Source organism: Acipenser ruthenus, chromosome 14 (assembly GCF_902713425.1).
Source record: "Acipenser ruthenus chromosome 14, fAciRut3.2 maternal haplotype, whole genome shotgun sequence".
Classification (NCBI taxonomy): Eukaryota; Metazoa; Chordata; class Actinopteri; order Acipenseriformes; family Acipenseridae; genus Acipenser; species Acipenser ruthenus.
The window spans coordinates 11,571,099-11,593,523 of NC_081202.1; the positions used below are offsets into that span (position 1 = coordinate 11,571,099).

The following is a 22,425-nucleotide window of genomic DNA, read 5'->3' on the forward strand; positions in this document are numbered from 1 at the left end:
TGTTCTTTCTTGTAAACACTGCAGGGTGTTCTGTAACACAAAGCTGCAGTAGGTTTGATTTTGAATTTCATTGAAGTTGAGTTTTTCATTAGTTTCTCAGGTTTTAATCCGCTTTTTCAAAGACGCTGGTGTTCAAAACTTCTTAACCGCTGTGTGGTTTACCTTTTCTAATCGGAATGGCCATATTTCTTCATATTAAACTAATTACACTTTCAGCATTAAAATGTTTTATGTCAAAGTAATGTAGTCAGCAAGGTATGTAATGAGCTCCTGCTTTTATCACTCACTCGCTGAACCCCAGGAAGTTGAAAACAAGCCTTTATTGGCTGTATTTGTCTTCACACTTGAGTAAACTGAATGGTCAAAAGCAGATTAATAAGGTCAGGATCCCATTGAGTGAATAGCCTTTGGTGGAAAAACTATTTTAAGTTCTGCATGTTTTTTGTGGTATTTCAACTACAAACTGCAGTTCTGAGGTATTTAATGTTTGTCTCCTGACACTGTGTGCATACATCCATTTAAAATGCATGGCAGAGGATGCAGGATGATGCAGGCGGTGGTGGTGGGGGTTGCTGTTGCCTGGTCTTTTCTGTATCAAGCCTGTATTGGGGCTGCAGTGAGACCCCAGTGCTGAGGCCTTGTTGATTAACAGCTGTCTGTGCAGAGATGCCTACCCTGATGGCTTGGTCAGAGTGCACTCAACCAATATCGAGTAAGGACATCAGTTCTAAATCACTACAAGAATGGGGTAGAAAACACCAAACTGGAACCTGACAAACCACTTCACTTTCTAAATATTAATAAGCCCTTTTTTATACCATGAACGTAAAGCAAACATTGCATCCCAGGAAATAGGGGGGCACTGTTTTTAATGAAAACTGAACCAACCGATCTAGGAAAACCAGATATCTAACATTGTAAACAATTTCTACAGTTAGTAGTTGGCATTTGATTTTTTGTTGTTTTCCTGGTGTGTTTCAGCCGCCTCCTACACAGACAGCTCGGATGATGAGACCTCTCCGAGAGACAAGCAGCAGAAGAACTCCAAGGGAAATGGTGACTTCTGCATCAAAAACATCAAGCAGGCAGACTTCGGGCGGAGGGAGATCGAGATCGCTGAGCAAGGTACAAGGAGAGGGCTGAGGGCTGAGAACTGCCACACCCTCACTCCATTGGGGTCTAGGGGAAGTTACTCAAGTCTGTTCAGGAAGGCTGAGAACTGCCACACCCTCCCTCCAGTGGGGTCTAGGGGAAGTTACTCAAGTCTGTTCAGGAAGGCTGAGAACTGCCACACCCTCACTCCAGTGGGGTCTAAGGGAAGTTACTCAAGTCTGTTCAGGAAGGCTGAGAACTGCCACACCCTCACTCCAGTGGGGTCTAAGGGAAGTTACTCAAGTCTGTTCAGGCATGCAGTAAAAAAATAAAAATAAAGCTGTGTACTTATTTAATCTTTTAGAAAAGTTATATCTGCACAGTTATAACATAATGTAGTTGATCAGATTGGTAAAACCTTTAAATAATAAAAAAGTATAATGTGCTTGCCTGAAATATGTCACATTCTGGGATGCTGGTTTAAAAAATATATCTAGCAGGGTTGGGGTCAATTCCAAATGGAATTGGAATTTGTTGATAAATTCTAATTCAAGAATTGAAACTGGAATTTGAATTGAAAAAATCTTCTGGATACAGAATTGGAATTTGAATTGGAATGAGAGGAAATAATTTAATTCCATGAAATTCCACTCATTTTAAAAAGTCAAATGCCACATTTATTTTATACTGTATAATTTATATTTTTATATTATATCACTATAAACAATACCGATTGCAACAGCATTAATATATACTTTCAAATACTGTATCTTAAGCATGGCTCAAAGCTTTCAAAACTTTGTTTTTTGCATTTTTGTAATGAGATGTTTAAGAGCTACAGTCATCTTTAATTAATTGTTTTTCTTTATTCATCCGTTATTTAATCCTTTAGTTCTTCACTCCTATGTTGTTACATGCCACTCATTTTTAAAACTTTTATTTGTGAAATCCTCCTTCACTATAAACTTCTCCCAGTGAATTAAATGCAGTTCTTGAAGGGATTTGTATTTTTGTAAAAGCATTCTCCCCCAGTATCTCCTGTTAATGGTTATTCACCCTTATTTACTGGAAATTACAATATACCAAATTGCATAATTAGGTGTCTAATTATGTTTAGATATTTATTTTTATTAGTATTGTGCAGTACTAAAAAGCATTGTCATAATGTAATTGTAAATCAAATGGTAAAAAAAAAGCATAATGAATTTTGTTTATTTGTTGAAATTATTGTGGCATTGCTGTTTTAAATTTTGTAAGATTACTGCTGAAAAATACTATTTTACAATATTCAAGCTTTTAAATTAAGTATTTGTTTCTTCCTGGTTCTACTTTTCTTTATTGGATTTATTTTTATTTATTTATTTATTTCTTATCCATCAAATTTATTTTAAACTATAAAATATTAAGTTAGTTCCCTTGTTTCCTGTAGCAGGAATAGTTTATTGTGTCTGTAAGGAGAGATGTAATAGAGATCCCTATAGAGACCACACCAGTCTGAACACTGAAGAAAATATCAGTATTAAATCAGAAGTGAACAGCATACCGTACATACCCAGTATACAGGCTGGCTAGAACACTTACAAGAGATTAAAGGGAGTCATGTAAAGATAGCCCGACTGTCTGGTATGAGTCCAAGCTGGAGCTCACACCAGATTCCTTCATTATGATTCCCCCCCCCCCCCCCCCCAAGTCATGAACTAACAAAACTATCAAGGACTGCATTTCTAATCTGTTTCATAGCACAAAATCCACTGTGCTTTAGGTTTATGAAACGTGTATGACATGGCAGTATAGTGTAGAAAAAACTGGTAATCAAAAATGGCATATCGTGACATTCAAGATCATTATTGATGACTTGAGCCATTCTACAATGTTGGCAGCCAATCCTAGTGTCCACTTTTCCACATGTGCACGATTATGTAAGAGTTGTGTAATTTGTGTCCGTGCATCCATTTGCATGGTAAAGGATGCAGGATGATGCAGAAGCTGTGTGTAGGCGGTGGTGGTGGGGGTTGCTGTTGCCTGGTCGTTTCTGTATCAAGCCTGTATTGGGGCTGCAGTGAGACCCCAGTGCTGAGGCCTTGTTGATTAACAGCTGCCCGTCCTGCCTGTGCAGAGATGCCTGCCCTGATGGCTTTGAGGAAGCGAGCTCAGGGAGAGAAGCCACTGGCTGGAGCAAAGATCGTGGGCTGCACTCACATTACTGCACAGACTGCTGTAAGTACAATAGATCCCCTTATTAACCAGCTTTGTCTGTTTTTTACAGGCACAAGCTTGATTTTTCCAATAAGAAAGATAGAGATGTGTATTCTTACAGAATATAAATTACATTTGTTACCCGTTAGTCCACACGCTCTATCGCATTGAATTTCTTTTTTTCTCAAAATAAAGGAAGTTGTTGTTGAGAATGAGTTTCTTCATCTAGTAAAATTGTATTAAGGGACTGGTTAATGGGCATATTTGTATAAAGCCTACAGCAGCTACAGTAGAAACAAACACAAATGCACCAAATGTCCCACTGTACTGAATGTATCGCTTGCCTCCAAAGCTAAAAATGAACTGAAATAAGGATGCTTATAATATTTGTTACAGCCCTTTCCATAAGGGTAATGTGCACGCTATAACATAGCATGGGACAGTTTACTGTGATGTCATCTACCCCAAGAGGGACACTATTCACAAAGCTTTAACTTCTGATGTATTTAAACTAAGTATAATCAAATGTCATGATTTTGCCCAGGCTTTGAGTAAACCTTCTCAAAATACCTTATGGTGTTAAGCTTTGTGAATGGGGCTTAATATAACCAAATGTACTTCTTGTGTATTATTTTTTTGTCCAGCAGGCAGCAGTGTTGCTTTCTCAGCGCACTACATGATGAAATATGCAATGGTATTTTATTAGTGTATGAAACCAATCAGCGTTTTCTGTAAAATGTTTTGTTAGATTTAGTTATTTTAAATATGCTGTTGCTTGTTCATCACACAGCAATCCAGCTGGCCATTGTAATCCCTGTTTTCCATTGAACAGTTTAAAGGCTTTTGGCTAATTCACTAATTCTTTATTCTGGAGTGGATCCCATTAGTAAAACTGAGTCCTGGTGATTTTGATTCACGTTAGCTCTCCAAAAGCGTTCAGTGTTCTGTTTCCAATGACGTGTGTGTGTGTGTGTGTGTGTGCCTCCCGCCCTGCAGGTCCTGATGGAGACACTGGCTGCCCTGGGTGCTCAGTGCAGGTGGGCTGCCTGTAACATTTACTCCACTCAGAATGAAGTTGCAGCTGCCCTTGCTGAAGGTGGTAAGTTTCCCTTTACTTTCTCTTGCTGTCCACCGACTCATCAGGCTGGAGCTGAGAGTGGTGGGAATGGGCCTGAAGCTGACGCATTAGGGCTAAGGTTGAATATGAACTCTGGCCTGAACACTTATTCTGGGTCTACCTAAAAAACATGGATGCAAAGGCTTTTGGGTGTAGCATCTTGGCTAAATCATTCCTATTATTGTACTAAAATAACAGAAAGAAGCACCTCCTACCTACAGGTCAAGAAAGGCAATAAAAACTTCATCATTTTCAGTACTGAACCTCACACAGAAAAGTGCAAGTTGTTCATACAATACACTCTCCAGTTATTTCAGACTTTTGTCAAGTTTCTACTTGGTGTAATTTTGTAGTTGGTAAACTGGACTTGAAGTGTTGGAGTACCAAATTAAGACATGCTTTAATATGCAAAGGCACATGCTAAATACTGACTGTCGCTGTGCTGTGTCTTGTGCACCTTGCATACTTGTACTCTGTCCCTGACAGTATCCTCCAAAACAATTATCAAAATGCAGTAATCAGTTCACACTAAATTAAACTGACTGTATTTCATTTCGTAGAGCTGTGAATAAGAGAATACACATTGCATTACCTTTTCTTTAAATAGGCAGTGTAAGTATAATAAAATCATAATAAAGTTGTCTGTTTTTAAATCTGAATACAAATTATGCTTCACTGACAGTGAAGATAACAACCTTAATAAGTTAAGTCTGTGTATTTTTACCTAACACTTTTTTCTGCTCTGAAGTATTTTTTTCCTTTTTTTTTTTTTTTTTTTTTTTTGCTGATGGCGATTTGTATTTCGTTTGTTTTAGCTGTGAGAACCTGCGTACAGAGCTGTTTTTGTTTTTACTGGTTATGTGGGGGCCATGAGGAATATTCTCATGGCGTAAAATGAATGAGAGACCAGGGGGCAACGCTACCTCGGGGTACCGCGTGGTGTCTCATCTGTTGTGCTACGTTCCTGTTGGTCATCACCCACTTTCCAATTTCTGTATGGTAGGGTTTGCTGTGTTTGCGTGGAAAGGTGAATCGGAAGACGACTTCTGGTGGTGTATTGACCGGTGTGTCAATGTGGAGGGGTGGCAGCCCAACATGGTATGTGCCCTCGGAGCATGCTGTTTTTACCCAAGCACCCCTAGGACAGTAATTCTGATATGTAGTTGTTTTGTTGTTGCCTTTTGGTGGTAGATGCTTTTGTTGCTGCACTGTAATGCCCTCTAGATCCTCAACATTGTCAATGTCAGAGTTCATAGTAGAGGAAATGCGTGACATTTTTGTCCCCTCAATGTTCAGATTCTGGATGATGGAGGTGACCTCACTCACTGGATCTATAAGAAGTACCCCAACATGTTTAAGAAGATCAAGGGAATTGTGGAGGAGAGTGTCACTGGAGTGCACAGGTGGGTCAGAACAAACTAACAGACTAAACCAGCAGTGCCTTTGTTGTATCATGGAACCAGGTCTTTTCATTGGACACTGGTTTTCAAATTCATTTGTAACAATACGCCCTGCTCTTTTGTGTGTGTTAACTATCCAAGTCGAACTGAAATAAACAGTTACTTGTGTAGCAAATATCCATGTTGTTGTTGACAGTTATAGTATTAGTGATCGCATTAGTAATATAAATACAGTGGAGGCACCCTTGCATATGTCCTTATCTGTATGTCACATGAGTGTTTTACATATGTAGAGAACTGCTTATTATAAGTTGTGTAAGTACATATGTCACACTTTTTATATAAATCTATGGAAATGCTTATTCTTTCCTTGTTTTGTTTACTTTTATTTTCACTTTAGGTTGTACCAGTTGTCTAAAGCTGGGAAGCTGTGTGTCCCAGCCATGAACGTGAATGACTCTGTAACCAAACAAAAGTTTGATAATCTTTACTGCTGTAGGGAGTCCATCCTGGATGGGTAGGTACTGCACTGCTTGAGCATCAAACATTTCAGAGCTGGCTTTGATAGCAGCAGGCATACAGCAGTGAGCATGTGTGTGTGTGTTTCTCACTGAGCTGAGAGGTTGTGTTGACTCGGATGGAGAGCATAATGTTTGATGCTTTTTATGTCAACTTGATACCTCTTTCCTTTATGGATTTTCAAGCATGAATCCGTTTGCAGACAGTTGACAATGTGAGGTGATGCTGTGGGTGAGGGAATCAGTCAGACCCCACAAAGAAAATCAACATTTCCAAACACAATAATGTCTCCATTTATTTTTTTTTCCTTAGTCTTAAAAGAACGACAGATGTGATGTTTGGAGGAAAGCAGGTGGTAGTGTGTGGATACGGAGAGGTAAATGCTCTACAACAATATATTGTGGTTTTAAATAACTCAATACGGCCAACAACACACACACATCACATCAACACACACATCAACTAGCAACATGGTCCACTGATATGGCTGGGGTTGAACAACCCGCTTCTGCTTTTGTTCCCTTTTCTGTCTGTTGGCGTTGACTGTGCTTAGCTTTTATATTTTGAGATTACTGTGAAAGAGCGTACTGACCACACATTTTGATAATGCCATTTGATAAAATAAGCAATAATCATCATTATGTGTTAAGGTCACTTTGCACAAACTGGAAAAAGGTAGAGCATCTTGCTTTTGGGCACTAGATGGCAGCATATAATAAGGCATGAACACTTCACTTGTGTTCTGTAAAAGGAACCCATTATAATCTGCCTTGCCATTTGCATTCAAATTTGAAGAAAGAAATTTGATGCATTAGGGTAGGTGCTTTTTTACATGAAGCAAAAGATATAGATATTTTGACACTTCTGAACAAGACATGACCTATGACATTTCCTTGTGGTCTTTTCATGTCCCTGCAGGTTGGAAAGGGGTGCAGTGCTGCCCTGAAAGCTATGGGCTCCATTGTGTATGTCACTGAGATAGACCCCATCTGCGCACTGCAAGCCTGGTAGGTATTTTATTGCAATAACAAACAAGCCAGGAAATAATCCCAGAGGGAAGAGGCGAGATCACAGGTGTATGTTTGAGGCTTTTCCAAGAATGAAACAGCATTGCCAGCAGTTCTGAGTTAATATCTTGGCTCACTGTGCTGCAGGTGGCCGAAGGTTCCTTCTCTGTGTTGGTCTTAATGATCTGGGAACAAGCAGTCCAGAGAGATATGATGGGCAAATGCAGTGGGCATTCTCAGTATTTTTATAATGGCTTTGAAACTGACCTACATTCCTTTCAGAGCCTATATGCACAGAAGTAAATATACTAAAAGGTAGCTTTTGTCTTTCTTTTAAAAAAAGACGGCTCTTTCCTCATTTTTTGTGTTCCATTCCTTGAGATTTGTTTTCTTTCAGCATGGATGGTTTCAGACTGGTGAAGCTGAATGAAGTCATCAGACAGGTGGACATAGTTATCACTTGTACAGGTGAAGTGAATATGTTGAGTTATCACTATGTATGTATGTATGTATGTATGTATGTATGTATGTATATGTATTTTGTTTTTTCCCCTGCCACGTTCGGTGTTGCCAATTTAAAAAAAAAAAAGTAAATGCCTTTTTAAAGCTACCTTTCATCATAAATATATTAAACATAAAGGTTGTAGCCGTGTCTCTATCAGTCCACCTGGTGTCCCACTTTGGGTTTTATGGGTCTTATCAGGAGCACAATCAATTCTATGCTATTATTTTGTACTTTTAATACAGCTTCTACTGAAGTAATCTACACAGAGCTTATTACCACAGTTCATCCTTAATTGGTTAACAGAACAGTTTAATCATAGAACAGTGTTGGAGATGAACAGAGAAATAGTCAGTTAGCATGATTGATTGAAAAAGCCTATTTTAACTGAAGGTTCCTCAGTGGAATACCACCATCTTCAAATTAGAGAATAAATTCAGTCACCCAGCTGTTTTTATTCATCCCCAAAGATTAGTGTACAACAAAGCAGATTGACAGCAAGCCCTAGATCATGAAACACATTTATTTAAATAGATTTCATTAAAAATGAAATTGAATGTTAATATTCTGGGTTTATCTAGTAGAGGTGGGTTGTCAGGGGATTCGTTGTGCGGTCCATGACCCGGCTCCTCGGAGATACTGGATTTAGTGGACAGGTGTTGCAGCCTATAGAGAAGTAACAACTGGCTTTGGTTGAGGAGGAAAGAGGCCGATTGGGGACCTCAAAAGGTAATGGAGAAAGTTAACATCAATGAAAAGGAATGGAGATCTAAGGTAAGTAAACTGAGCTGGGTTGGGTGGGGGTGGAGGAGAGGAGTGGTGCTGGGATGCCAGCATCACTGTCAAGCCTTCCCGAGGTGGTGTGGGCTTGTCGACGAAACACAAAGGACAAGAAGTGCCCCACCCAGCCCATTCCAGCCTCACTTTGGTTAATCCTTGGAGCCAGCATCGCCGCACGCGTTGTGTGTGCTGATGCACCAGGAAGGGTGCAAATAGATCCCTGGAGCCAGCATTACACTTCGGCCATCAACAGCGGGCCAGTAAGAAATCCTTGTTACTTGGTGGTGGAAAAGCGCTGAAGGCTCATATTCCAGTGAAGCTACGTCTTGGTTGGTCCCCACCACTACTGTTTTATATGTGCGAAAGCCGTCTCTGATATTAGCATGAAGTAAATATCAGCAAGTACTTGTGTAAAATAAATAAATAAAATAAAATGAAAATCAGTAAAACAAAAAACAGTGTTTTTCTGAAATTCATACAAATATGTTTTGTGTCATTAGTGCCATAGTGACAGTGAGAAGAAAAGGGCCTGCTTAGAAATGAGAAAAAACACCAAAACAGTGTCAGCTTTCAATTTATCAAAAATATTGTGTTACTCGTGTTTCTTCATTTTCTGTTTCCTAATTGTCCTCAAAATTGACTGCAAGCACAGGTTTCAAATGTATATTGACCTAAAACATTAAAGCTTACTAAATGTGTGAATCCAGTCATTAAAAAAATAATAATAATAAATTAATAATAATAATAATAATTAATTAGGCAAATAGACCTTTCAAATTGTTTGTGGCACACTGATATTGTTTATTAAGTGTTGAGGCTGTTTGGCAAACAGTGGTTGTGCTGAGATGTGGTTTTGAATCTGTTTCAGCCATTCAGAGCACTTTGTTTTCCTAAGTCAGTTTATGAAATGCAATACTATAAGTGATTTGAACAATTTGAAAAGCAATACAACAGGACAGTTTGAGTAAAATACTACGCCATTTATGATGTGTTGTGTTAGTTTACAATTTAAACCTTTACTGTATTAAAATAAACCAGGTACCCAATCAAACTACAGAGGAGAAAAACTCTGTTCTGTACAGTAGAATATATATGATTTCTTTTAGAATTGATTAATCTGTAATCTGTAATCTAGACAGAGTGAGTTTCCAACACATCAGCAGTTGATTATAATGATGATGTTCGCCATTTCTTAGTGATTTGGAGGTACCAGAACATAGCACCGGTGTTTGTTTGTTAGTTAATTTAATTAATTAATTAATTAATTAATTAATTAATTAATTAATTATATATTTTTTTTTATTTAGGTAATAAAAACGTTGTGGTAAGGGAATACTTAGACCGTATGAAGAATGGTTGCATTGTCTGCAACATGGGACATTCCAACACTGAAATTGACGTGGTAAGCACTGGCAGCTGGCTGCTTGAAAATTGATTTTGTCTATCCTAGATTAAGGTTATATAAAGATTATTTTCTCACTTGGTTAGGAATAACTGTTTAATTTTGGATTCAATGTTGAACACCGTTAACCCTGGTGTGGGTGTGTGTGTGTGTGTGTGTGTGTGTATGTGTTTCATCTTCGCTCTGTGTTTCAGGCCAGTCTGCGCACTCCTGAGCTGACCTGGGAGCGTGTGAGGTCACAGGTGGACCATGTGATCTGGCCTGATGGCAAGAGAATAGTGCTACTGGCCGAGGTAATTGCTTGCATTTAGCTGAAATGAGAAGAACATGTTCAGATGGGGAAAACTCTTGTGTCAGATATAAACAGTGTTGCTATTAAAAAGTAAATCCAAAGGAATTGGCATTACAGAATGTAATAACAGGTTTCATTCAGTTACAGGTCATAACCATAACAGAGTTAAAGACAGCTGGCTTCGACATTTAGAAACTACTAAAACAAAAAGGTGTCGCTTGAGAAGAGTGACGGGAGAGCAGGGTCATCCTAGCCAGGCGTTGAGGGCTGCTCTCTAGACTTTGTTTTCATTTACAGTAGACGTTTTTCATCAAGAGGACTACATCAGATAACATATCATCTCATTCTCTATAAAATTATTATTTAAAAAATTGGCAAATGTTCTGTACTGTTTAAGACTTGCATTTACTAATTTGTCTACATCTTCATTCAAGAACATGAGCATGACCTCGCTGTCTGTTTGCAGGGTCGTCTGCTGAATCTGAGCTGCTCTACAGTTCCTACCTTTGTGCTCTCCATCACCGCAACCACCCAGGTATGTACTTTTCAACCTGGGTACAAAAATGCACACACTATTAATCCTGCAACAGTGTTGAAATACATGCTACTGGGTCATGGTGGAGAAACCAGATATTTGTATGTGTGCATTTTATGGATGTTTTCCTTGAAACACAGCCTTTCCAGTGTAATTTACAGTATGGCAAACCTAAACTGCCAATGGAACGGTAGGGTGGTAAATATGTATTGCCCATGTAATGGGTGGATGCTTATCTAAAAAGGTTGCATACTCCTAAATTCTGGTGTTCCTCCCCTTCTTTCCCCAGAACTGTAGAATATGACCATCAGGCTAAGATGACTGCGGTGTAGACATTGGCTATTGTTTCAGCACTGGAGCTTGGTGGTGGTGCTACCATGCAGCCCCAGAACTCAGTTGACTGTTTTTTTCTCAAGCTCTCTTTGTTCCCCAGGCACTGGCTTTAATAGAGCTGTACAATGCTCCAGAGGGCCGTTACAAGCAGGATGTCTACTTGCTGCCGAAGAAAATGGGTAAGAAAGTGCCTTGAGACCTGTTATGATATATATACTACAGAGAAAGATTGTGAACCCCAATGATAATTATGGAAATTCCATAGTTTTACCATGATCGCCTTCTTGAATCAAAACCAGTCTTTTCTTAAATATCCAATAGGGTTTATATTAACCAATTCCATGTCTTTATAATTAGATTCAGGGTATGTGAAAAAGTAAGTGAACCCCTAGTTTTATCAGCTCAATTAAGGGGATAATTAGAATCAGGTGTTAAAATAATTAAGTAGATCTTCAGGGGTGAGTTTGGGAGGCCCCACCCTATGTAAAGATCAGAAACTTTGTAAGTTTGGTCTTCACCATACAGGTGTGTGGAAACACATCATGCCACGATCAAAAGAAATCTCTGAGGACCTCGGAAAAACAGTTATTGATGCTCATCAGTCTAGAAAGGGTTACAAAACCATTTCTAAGGATTTGGGGCGCCACCAATCTACTGTCAGACAGATAGTCTACAAATGGAGAAAGTTCAAAATCACCAAAATCTCTTCAAGAACAAACCGGAAAATCATCAAGGAAGTCACAAAGAACCCCAGAGTAACATCCAAGGATCTGCAGGCCACTCTCGCCTTGGTTAATGTGATAGTTGAATGTCTCAACTATCAGAAAAAGACTGAACAAGAATGGTGTTCATGGAAGTATAGCCAGGAGGAAACCACTGCTCTCTAAAAAGAACATTGCTGCCCATCTGAAGTTTGCCAAAGAGCACATAGATGATCCACAAGACTTCTGGAACAATGTTCTTTGGACAGACGAGTCAAAAGTAGAACTTTTTGGCCTCAGTGAGAAACTTTATGTTTGGCGAAAACCAAACACTACGTTCGAACAGAGAACCTCATCCCAACCGTCAAGCATGGTGGTGGGAGCGTGATGGTTTGGGGCTGGTTTGCTGTCTCAGGACCTGGACGGCTTGCCATCATTGACACAACCATGAATTCTGCATTGTATCAGAAGATTCTAGAGTTGAATGTCAGGCCATCCGTCCGTGAGCTAAAGCTGAACCGAAAGTGGGTCATGCAGCAAGACAATGATCCTAAACATACAAGCAGATCTACAAAAGAATGGCTGCAGAAGAAGAAATTCTGCGTTTTTAGAATGGCCTAGTCAAAGTCCGGACCTAAACCCCATCGAAATGTTGTGGCAGGACCTGAAGCGAGCTGTCCATGCAAGGAAGCCCTCAAATGTCACCGAGTTGAAGCAGTTCTGTAAGGAGAAATGGGCCAAAATTCCTCTAAACCGATGTGAGAGACTGACCAACAGTTACAGGAAACACTTAGTTGAAGTCATTGCTGCTCAAGGGGGTGCCACCAGTTACTGAATCTAAAGGTTCACATACTTTTTCACACATGGATGTTGAATTTTGAATGATTTGTGGATAAATAAATGTTGAAAAAGTATCATGGTTTTTGTGTCATTGTTTAATCAGGTTATCTTTATCTATTAGGACTTAGATTAAGATCTAATAACATTTTAGGTTTGAAATATGTGAAAATCCTAAGGGGTTCACAAACTTTTTCTCGGCACTGTAGTACTGTTTTACTGTTTTGATATTTTATTAAAACAGAAAATAGAAATGAATTTATTTTGTGTAGGAAAATTTTGTAATGAGAGGTATGTTACTGCAAACACAGTAAACAATAGGATATATTATTATTGCACAACCTCCGTGTTCAATCCCCCCCACCCCCCAAAGTCTTTATGTGGAATCAGCTTTTTACAATACACAGAGATAAATGGAAGTAGTTATTTTTGCTTGTTTTTGTTCTTTGCTTTCGTAACATATGCAATCACACAGTCACACACACTCAGATATGTATACTCATAAATATTTTTGGTTGGACCAATACAGACAAGCAGGCAGCTGCATGCCTGCATTAGTGTGGCTAGTAAATTATTCATAAACTGAACAGACTTTCACTATTAACTGAACAGTGGTAAGGGAAAGGGTATCTGAAAATATTGATTTTGTTTTTTCTATAGATGAGTACGTGGCGAGCCTTCATCTTCCAACATTCGATGCACATCTTACCGAACTGACAGATGAGCAAGCAAAGTACCTGGGCTTGAATAAAAACGGGCCCTTTAAGCCAAATTACTATAGGTAAGAATACACTTTCTGATCAGAACAGGCCTGCGCTGTAATAGCTGTATAAACAATTGTTTACAGTCACATTTATATATTTTTTTTTTTTTCGATGACCTTGCAGTGGCCAGGAATTTACCATTTGTTTTGACTTTAGAATGATAATGTCAATACAGACTTGTGTTTGTTATACTTGTAGGATAATCTGGACAAACTTTAGCTGCCAGTACAGCAGCACATGTTTCTTTTTATTAGTTGTATCCTAAATCCAATATGATACAATTTCATTAATTTAGCACTGCTTACCAAGAAACCTTTCAAAGAGCTTCACAAACAAGAACAACGTACAGTACAAACTGAGAACCCTGCTGGTGTGTGCTTGTTAAAGATTCATACAGAAGCTGTGCCAGGTCTCTGGTGCTGTGGCTTATTTTTCTCTGAGCAGCTGCACTTCACTGCTCCAAGCACGAATGTAGTAAATATAGTATTTTCCATTTTAGTATTAAATACTGTTTTATTGGAGAACAATGATTTTATAGTCATTTTATTGTGTCTGTACACCAGTAAGGATTGCACAGTGGCTTCATTTTTAACATATTTTTTTAGTTTGTTTTTTTTATGCTTCTTGTTAGGTTCCAGAAATGACTTTCTTTTTCTTCTTTTTATTTAAGATATTAGCCTTCTGTAAAAAATAAAAAATAACAGACCAGAAGAACAACAGCGACCAGAACAAGAAAAGAAGCCTTTCAAAGCTACTGTACAGGATTTAAGAAGCTCATGATTTTAAAAAGCTGGACTTCACAGTGAAGCAGACACACAGCACATTGAGAGTTTTATTTATTTTAACTGGAATATTGTAATCTAACCTGAAGGCAGCCCTGGCTGCTGGGTCACTCCTAGATGTGGCTTGAGGAGGTTACATGAATTCATTTTCTCTTGCGTATTTTGTCAGTTGTAAGTAATCCATTAGAGGTGTTATTGTAACCCTAAAGAGAGATATTGGAAACAAAAAACAAAAAAAATGTGTGAGGCGATTTATTTTATTTTACATTTTATGATGCACAAGTTTCAGTCTTATCATCTTTATTTTCTGTTTGCAGGAGTGGGGGAGGGCTGCATTCTTACTGTCTGAACCACAGATCAATAGATTCAGATTTTATTTGTTTTAAAGCTCATGTTGTTCTGTTCCAATATATTTGAGAGAAGTTTGCACAAGTAAATTGGCTAATGATATTATTCATGCTTTGGTTATTGTCCCCTCCTCTCTGTGAGACCAACACTAAATGTGAAAGGTACCTACCGACAGCACTACGTTTTTAAAGTTCACTGCTGCTTTTAAAACCTTTCTATGGTCCTATATGTCATTTAGAATATATCCAGATTAATATAAAATATATTTAATATATCAGTGTTCAACCAACATGATACAACACTCTCTCTCTCTCTCTCTCTCTCTCTCTCTCTCTCTCTCTCTCTCTCTCTCTCTCTCTCTCTCTCTCTCTCTCTGTCTCTGTGTCTCTTTCTCTGTCTCTTTCTCTGTCTCTGTCTCTGTCTCTCTGTCTCTGTCTGTCACTATATATATATATACACACACACACACACACACACACACACACACACACACACACAAGCAGAGAAAACATGAACTGTACAGTGGGGGATTCTCTAGTTGCTGAATTGAACATTAGTATGGCTAGGGGTGCTGCCTTCTCGATTACAAAGAAAGTGTTTTCCTTGATTCTGCAATGTCATCATTTTACCTTTTTGTTAAATCATTTACAGTATCTTGAAAAAAAAACTGAATAGTTAAGGGAGCTGTAGTTTGTAAGTGAATTGCAGCTTACATAATGCATTAGTTTAGTACAACTTTAATTACTAGCTCGGATGAGTAACTTTGTTTGCATTTAACATAACCCATCACTAATTAAACATCATGTACACTACATAGTATTTTTAGTAAAAAGGTTTTAATGTGTTACTTTTACACCAGAGGCTGGGCATCACAAGGCAAGACAAAACCAGAACACCAATTGGTGCGACCTGCTATTGACATGTATCATCGTTTCCGATTAAAATCCATTGTGTAGGGGATGATGACCTTCCCATTAAATTATAGAAGTGTGCACTGTCCTATATAAAACTTAGTCTACTACAAACAACATTTGTATAGGTACTGTCCCGTTAAACCTTTAAAAGTAAGTTTTAAACTAATGTAAATTAATTTATATGCATCAATACACAATCTTGCTTTACAAAGAAGACATTATTAGTATTAGTGTTACAGCAAGAGTCTTTGAACTCCTTCCTGGATACTTTAACATTTGTCTTATTTAGGTTCACAGTACTCTGTGAATTCGAAAATAATAGTAAAAACAAATGATAATAATTATTAGTAAATTTACTTGTGCTAATTTTAACCCATCCTTATAAAGTGGATAACAATTATTTGTTTGCAAGTAAAAATCTCTGTTTTCTTAACTTATTTTACCTTACATTGTTCACTCCTATTTTTTTTTTTTTTTGCTGAAATTTATCTCAGGATCACAATCTGCGTGTGACCAGTAATCATTTATGTAACATTAAGCAGAGAGGGCACCACCAGCATCTTGTTAAGATTTAAGAACTTTGAAGAAAAAACAAACAAATCAGATGTATTTATCATTATAAATCTGTAGTACAAAAACAACAAAATTTGACATTTTTAATTTTTCTGAATGATGTTTTAAATATTTCAAGTGATTGTAGTAGATGAGCAATAATGAACCTGTAATCTTTAAGCATAATAAATTGTTAAAAAAAAACAAAAAAAAACTCTTGGTATTTCTCTGAACACAGATATATAAAGATAGATACAAAGATGACCTCATATTACCATCCTCTTCTTTGGCATGCATGTTTGTTTTGTTTTGCTTCTTGCTGTACTGTTGCAGTATATCTTATAAAAACTGTGTGTTTCTAAAACTACACATCATAGGGAAAAAAGACATTATTACAGAGAAATGACAAATAACAGGACAACATTAGAACTGAGTGTTCATAAATTTCCACTGACAACGTTCTTGTTAACAAGAATCCAATAATTCAAGCATGTGCTGTGTTAATGTAATTTCTTCACATGGTGTGTTGTAAATGTATGTATGAACTATACTTTTATTACTGTGCTATTCATTTAATCTTGTTTTTCAGCTAATACCATAACATTGTATACTGCACAGTACAACATTTGTATTGTTTGATATTTATCACTAGTTTCTAAAAAACATTGAGGTTATCGGTGGCTTTACAGAGTACAGTGATTCTAGTATACTGCCCTCCAACAAGTATTATTAGTTGCTCTGTTGCTCCTTAGAGCAGGGGTCTCCAACCCTGGTCCTGGAGAGCTGCTGGGTCTTCTGGTTTTCAGTTACTTAATATACCAATTATTGGCTTAATCAGTCAAGATGACCAGGTGTTCCAGATCTTTCGCCGTTGATGACAGACACCTATGAACCCTGAGGATGTGGTGCTCTCTGGGACCAGGGTTGGAGACCCCTGATTTAGAGGGTAGTATGTGTGTTTTATATATTCAGTATCAGGTGATCAAAATCTAATTTATAATGCAAGAACATGAAAGTTAATCAACATTCCTAGAACCTGTTCTCCAAATGGGCCAGAAGAGTATCATTCGAAGAAGCGGCGGAGTATTTTAGCAGAGGCAGAGCCACATCGCTAGAAACCCAATGTACTGAAAACTGGGCTTTTCCATGGTGCCCCAAAGTACTGCCATCAGTGCAATAGACCTGGTTAGACAGACACATTAGAAAGGTAAAAGATGGAAGATTTGTTAACATTTACTGTATAAATAACATTATACTTGACAAGATCATGACCAAGGATGCTACTTTTCAATAATGATAATAAAAAAAAAAAATCTTTTTAAAAATAATTAATTAAAAATGTGATTTAAAATTAAATGCTTTTCCCCAGTCACAATATAGATACTTAAGCAATAAAGTTAAGTAACAATTAACACGCTTGTACAATTAACATGTTTGTTTATCTAAAGCATGACAGGAAAGCAATCAAGTGGTTCCCATTATTAGTGACACATTTCAATTCTAAAAAATTAACTTACTGTGGATGTTTGATTCACATTGACAGAAGGTCTCTGTACCTTTACAGTAGACACTGATTGTAAAAAAGATAAAATTAGGAATTTGAGACAGAATTCTGAATAGAATTAAAGGTGACAATGTGGAGTCACGTGACATGGCAGGCAAGTTCGGGTTCTCACTATTTCCATTCAAATTTAAATCTCCCCACATTGAAAACAATTTAAACAAATATGCGTATTACCTTTTAGACCTTTAAATGGATGCTACTAGCCCTTTAAGGTCCCATCTGCACTTGTGGCAGAGGAGTCGACAGCACTCGAGCATGTGAGCATGTTGAGCCAGTGAACTATTTAAAATATTGTATTTAAAGGTGAAGTTTAACCTTCAGGGATTGCCACCACGGCTACTGCTGCTTTAGCTAGCCTTGGAGCACATGCTGCAAGCAGGATATAATGTATGCAGAGTGTGGAAGTATCTTGAAAAAAATAAAATGGTTTTCAAAGGGGGCGCAGAGAATATGTATGTGACAGAGGACAATTGCATTTGAATTCAGGTATAAACCTATGGGAAAGATTTGAAAGCCTAACCGATATAATGTATTTGCATTCCGTTACCACTAAAAATACCACTGTTTTCTGTAAACTTTTACTGAACAGTACAGAAAGCAGCAGACAAGTGAATGTTGAAAAATAAAATAAAAAAAAAAAAAAAAACATGTTTTGTTCATTTGGCCCTTCTATTAAATGTATGACTGTTTATTGAGAAGCAAAGAAATAACTAATGGTAATGCAAATCTGCCTCTTTTAGGGTTTACTTATTATTATTATTATTATTATTATTATTATTATTATTAATAATTAGTCATTTAGCAGATGTTGTATCCAAAGTGACTTAGAGACGGGGGGTGAGTTATGCATCAACAACTGCTGCAGAGTCATTTACAATAGAGCCTCTGTTTTATGTCTCATCTGATGGACACATTATATTATCTGAAAACTTAAATAAGGGGAGAAAAGAAGGGGGAAGAAATGTATAGATTCCCACAGGGGTCACACTTCTGTCTAAATCTTCAATGTATATTCTTTCCCCATTGATTCAGTATTTTACACTTTTCTGGAACTAAGCTGAGAACAACCTTAAAAGAACTATCATGTATTAGAGTGTTGACAGTATAACATAATTAGGCAAATGCATTTATGATCATCACAGGTGAGCAGAGCTCGGGTGAAAATACTGCAGCAGAAAGACCATAATAAATATATAGTATACTGTACTGTATATATGGTGAGAGAGAAACAGAGGCTACTTCAAGAACTTTCCAAACTTTCATTAAACACTGTTGTTACCCCATGAATGAGGAGTCCCCAAATAGGTATGTTTATAGAATATTCTGTTCTTATAACAAGTCCAATGCATGGAAAAGTACTATAAGCAATGCAGTGAATTCGCTCAGTGCATGTGTTGTGATTTTATTAAATCCATTAAAAACAGTAAGGGGTAGAAATATCTTTCCATAACACTGCACCATGTATTGCTCTGAATTCCCTGACCTCAGCTGCAGTGACCCACAGTAGCTCCTCCATTATGCAGGATAAATGTGGGCTTGTAAGAGCATCCATTAACCACCACAACCCTTCCATTCACCTGACCTCTACAACGCATTGCATGGAATAGATGTTTCCCAGTTCCTTTAAGATTGCATTTGACTTTCAGGAGGCAGCTTAATAAGAACAATCACATCTTGATCTTGAGTTTAAATTGCAGCACAGACAACTGATTCCCTGAGTGACCTTGAGCAGGTCACTTCCCCTCTTCGTATTTTTAATTCTTTCTTCAAGAGACCCGTGCACTGGACTCCGAGTCTCCTGCTTTCTTCAAGAGAACCGTGCACTGGACTCCGAGTCGCCTGCTTTCTTCAAGAGACCCGTGCACTGGACTCCGGGTCGCCTGCTTTGTTCAAGAGACCCGTGCACTGGACTCCGAGTCGCCTGCTTTCTTCAAGAGACCCGTGCACTGGACTCCGAGTCGCCTGCTTTCTTCCACAAGTTATTCCACATTTGTTTTGTGTAAAATTGTTCCTCAGGTTGTTAATAAGTCTCTCCCTTTTGTTAGTGCAGAATTTACTTTTTGCTAAATGCATGTTTACTGGGCCTAAGAGAAAATTTTATTTTTTTTTAAGTTTTAGAAATCTGACTCCAATATGGACTAAAATACTTTTCTTTGGTTGGCTATGCAGTTCTGTTCTCAAATTAAACTTATAAGCTAATAGAGTATGTATTGTAACGTAATTGAAGGATTTCTGATTGTGGAGTGTGGTTTCCAAGCTTTTCAACAGGAATTCTGCAACTGATTCCCTGAGTGACCTTGAGCAGGTCACTTCCCCTCTTCGTGATTGAGTGCCACCAAGCCAAACTAGGTGCAAAAGGGACCCCAATGTACAGAACTGCACGGTGAGATTCACTTATTGATTTCCACATATCGAGGATTTAGAACCAGAGGGATGTAAGTGACATTTTCATAATTTTACAGGAGAGCATAAATAAATGTTTATTGTGTTCAATTGCCAAATTTCAGTACATGCACAGTATCAGTATAATTTTGAAGAACATTAAAGAGTTTATAATATTTCTGAATTTGAAAATTCAAAAAGTAAGACTAGCACCAGAAATTTTGCTTAAAAGTTAGATTTTCCATAAGACACTGAAATGAATACCCATTGCAGATAAGTGTTGTTTTCTTCACTAGTTCTATCCCAGACTTGTTTTTCTTCAATTTAATAACAATTGATAAATCAACATGTATCTTTAAAATATAGATGTTCACATATACAGTCATATTTCTTAAATTATACTTAAATACTATTGTAAAATATAATTTACAAGATTTTCTACAATTGACATCGTCTGATTCTTATTCTGTAGTGAATGAATTTTAACTGAGTAAAATACCCACAGAAGTTAGATATGGTTTTACACAAGCTTTATTTTACAGCTTTGTTCAGCCATTTTGACTCATCTTCTGTCACTCAGCCATCCCACAATGGAACACTCAGTGCCAGGAGGGCGTAAGTGTGCTAGTTACGCCCTCCTAGCACTAAGTTTACCTAGATTTTGCAGTTGTGTCTTCAGTGCAGTTTGATTTCAGTTAGGTCCTTTTGGCAATAGATATATCTCATCAAGAGCTTTAATTTAATTTATAACATGTTATTTTGATTAAAATGTCACTAATGCCCCTCTGGTTCTGCGCCCTCGATATACTGTAACTCCTGACTAAATAAAGCAGTTCATCACATGAATTAAAGGGCTGCAAAAGCAGAGGAAATATCTCACAATGTGTTGACTGGATGTTTCATTGAGATTTTTTATTTTTTTTTTTTTTTTTCAGGACCCAGACATTTAGACATCAATACACAATGATGCTAGTTGGTATTTCAAGAGGAAGATGACTAAAATAATTGGCATCTGATACAGGATTGCTTGTACGTAATATTAAGACCTTAATCATGTTATCGTGTAAAGTGCATTTGAAAAAAAAGATGGGAAATGTAAAGCAATTCACTTTAAGTCCTTCCAGTCATCCCAATCAATAATTCATTCTGGAGGTAATCCACAGAATGTGTCTCATCGGAGAACAGGAGCATTTTGTTTTTACAATGGGTCTATCTCATGGATTCATGTTTTGTCTAATGTTTTTCATGTAGACTCCAGTGTTCTTTTCAGACATTCCAGACAATGGGAGGGATGTTGCCATATGCGAGGAGTGAATGTATGTGTGAGTATAGGTCACACATAGCTACAGGTTGTATACATAGCTTGCAATCGTATGCTTATCTCCCTGAAGGCAACTTACACTTGAAGATAACGTGACATATCAGCCATGCATGAAACCAAAACGTTCTCTCAGATATGGACTGCAGGAATAGCGCAGACACAAAGCAGTTCATTTTTTATGGCTTTCAGTTGCTCCAGTGTCAGAATAAAATATCAGGTGACTCCTATCCTATTTGGAAGCAGCTTGAGTCAGTTATTATTAGTAGTATTTGTATTCATTTTTATTCATAGTGGGGTTTATTTTTACATGTAAGAGTATAACAGTTTTTAACTTTAATTTGGATGCATGGTTTTTCTATGTGTTAATCTAATCAACTTTATTAACTTCTTGTATTTTTTTTGTTGTTGTTGTTGAATTGTTGGAATTGTTTTATTTTATTTGTTTGTTATTGTTCTGTGGTATATTTAAAAAAATGTATCCAAAAAAATCAAAGGAGGTTAGGCTGGAATTGTATAATGCTCTGGTGAATGGGGTGAGAGGACAGACAGACTTAGGACGTCTGTCATTTGTAAAGTTTCTTATGTTTTTATGTATTGTAATGTATAATATCTATTAATTGAATCAATTGTAGTCATGGTGCAAACCCAACACTATTGAGTTAGCATGCTCAGCTGTGGCTAGTAGAAGTGTTTTGGTTAAGACCAGATCTAGAGGTAAAGGAAAGCATTGTCAAACACTACAATGCATAAACAGATTCAGAAATGACATGTTTATCACTAATACCGCAAATCAAAGGTTTAGCGTGTGTTTAAGGATGGTTAGCCTTGAGACCATTAGAGCACACACAGCAGCAGAAGAGAAGAAACTGCTGCAGTACAATAGCAACTGCAATACATTTGTATGTCATCTTTGAACAATGGTATGGGAAGTCAATAACATTAAAATGTTTTACCGTGCAAACAACAAAGGACTGCCTCGAGACTCTCTCAGTTACAGTAGAATAAGTGAACAAAAACCCAGAGTCTGAACATAGAAAGGAAATTTACTGGCTAGTGAATGCGTTCTGCTTTTCAGCAGACTAAAG

General features: G+C 37.5%; 1 protein-coding gene across 4 annotated transcripts in view; it reads left to right on the forward strand.

The window, feature by feature from the left end:
• The window catches only part of LOC117419799 (putative adenosylhomocysteinase 3), a 41,429-nt gene extending 26,717 nt beyond the window's left edge, over positions 1-14,712 (forward strand). The window contains exons 3-17 of one of the 4 annotated variants that reach the window (XM_034032923.3): positions 982-1,125; positions 3,188-3,309; positions 4,285-4,387; positions 5,409-5,503; positions 5,702-5,808; positions 6,206-6,322; positions 6,637-6,700; positions 7,243-7,331; positions 7,729-7,799; positions 9,921-10,015; positions 10,210-10,308; positions 10,774-10,842; positions 11,276-11,354; positions 13,374-13,494; positions 14,148-14,712. In XM_034032923.3, the coding sequence (XP_033888814.3) occupies positions 982-1,125; positions 3,188-3,309; positions 4,285-4,387; positions 5,409-5,503; positions 5,702-5,808; positions 6,206-6,322; positions 6,637-6,700; positions 7,243-7,331; positions 7,729-7,799; positions 9,921-10,015; positions 10,210-10,308; positions 10,774-10,842; positions 11,276-11,354; positions 13,374-13,494; positions 14,148-14,154 (1,382 nt within the window). In that variant the 3' untranslated portion in view covers positions 14,155-14,712. Of the gene's footprint in view, positions 1-981; positions 1,126-3,187; positions 3,310-4,284; positions 4,388-5,408; positions 5,504-5,701; positions 5,809-6,205; positions 6,323-6,636; positions 6,701-7,242; positions 7,332-7,728; positions 7,800-9,920; positions 10,016-10,209; positions 10,309-10,773; positions 10,843-11,275; positions 11,355-13,373; positions 13,499-14,147 lie in introns of those variants that run through there. The other 3 variants (XM_034032924.3, XM_058985823.1, XM_034032925.3) reach the window with 3 other exon arrangements.
• Positions 14,713-22,425: the final 7,713 nt, after the last annotated feature.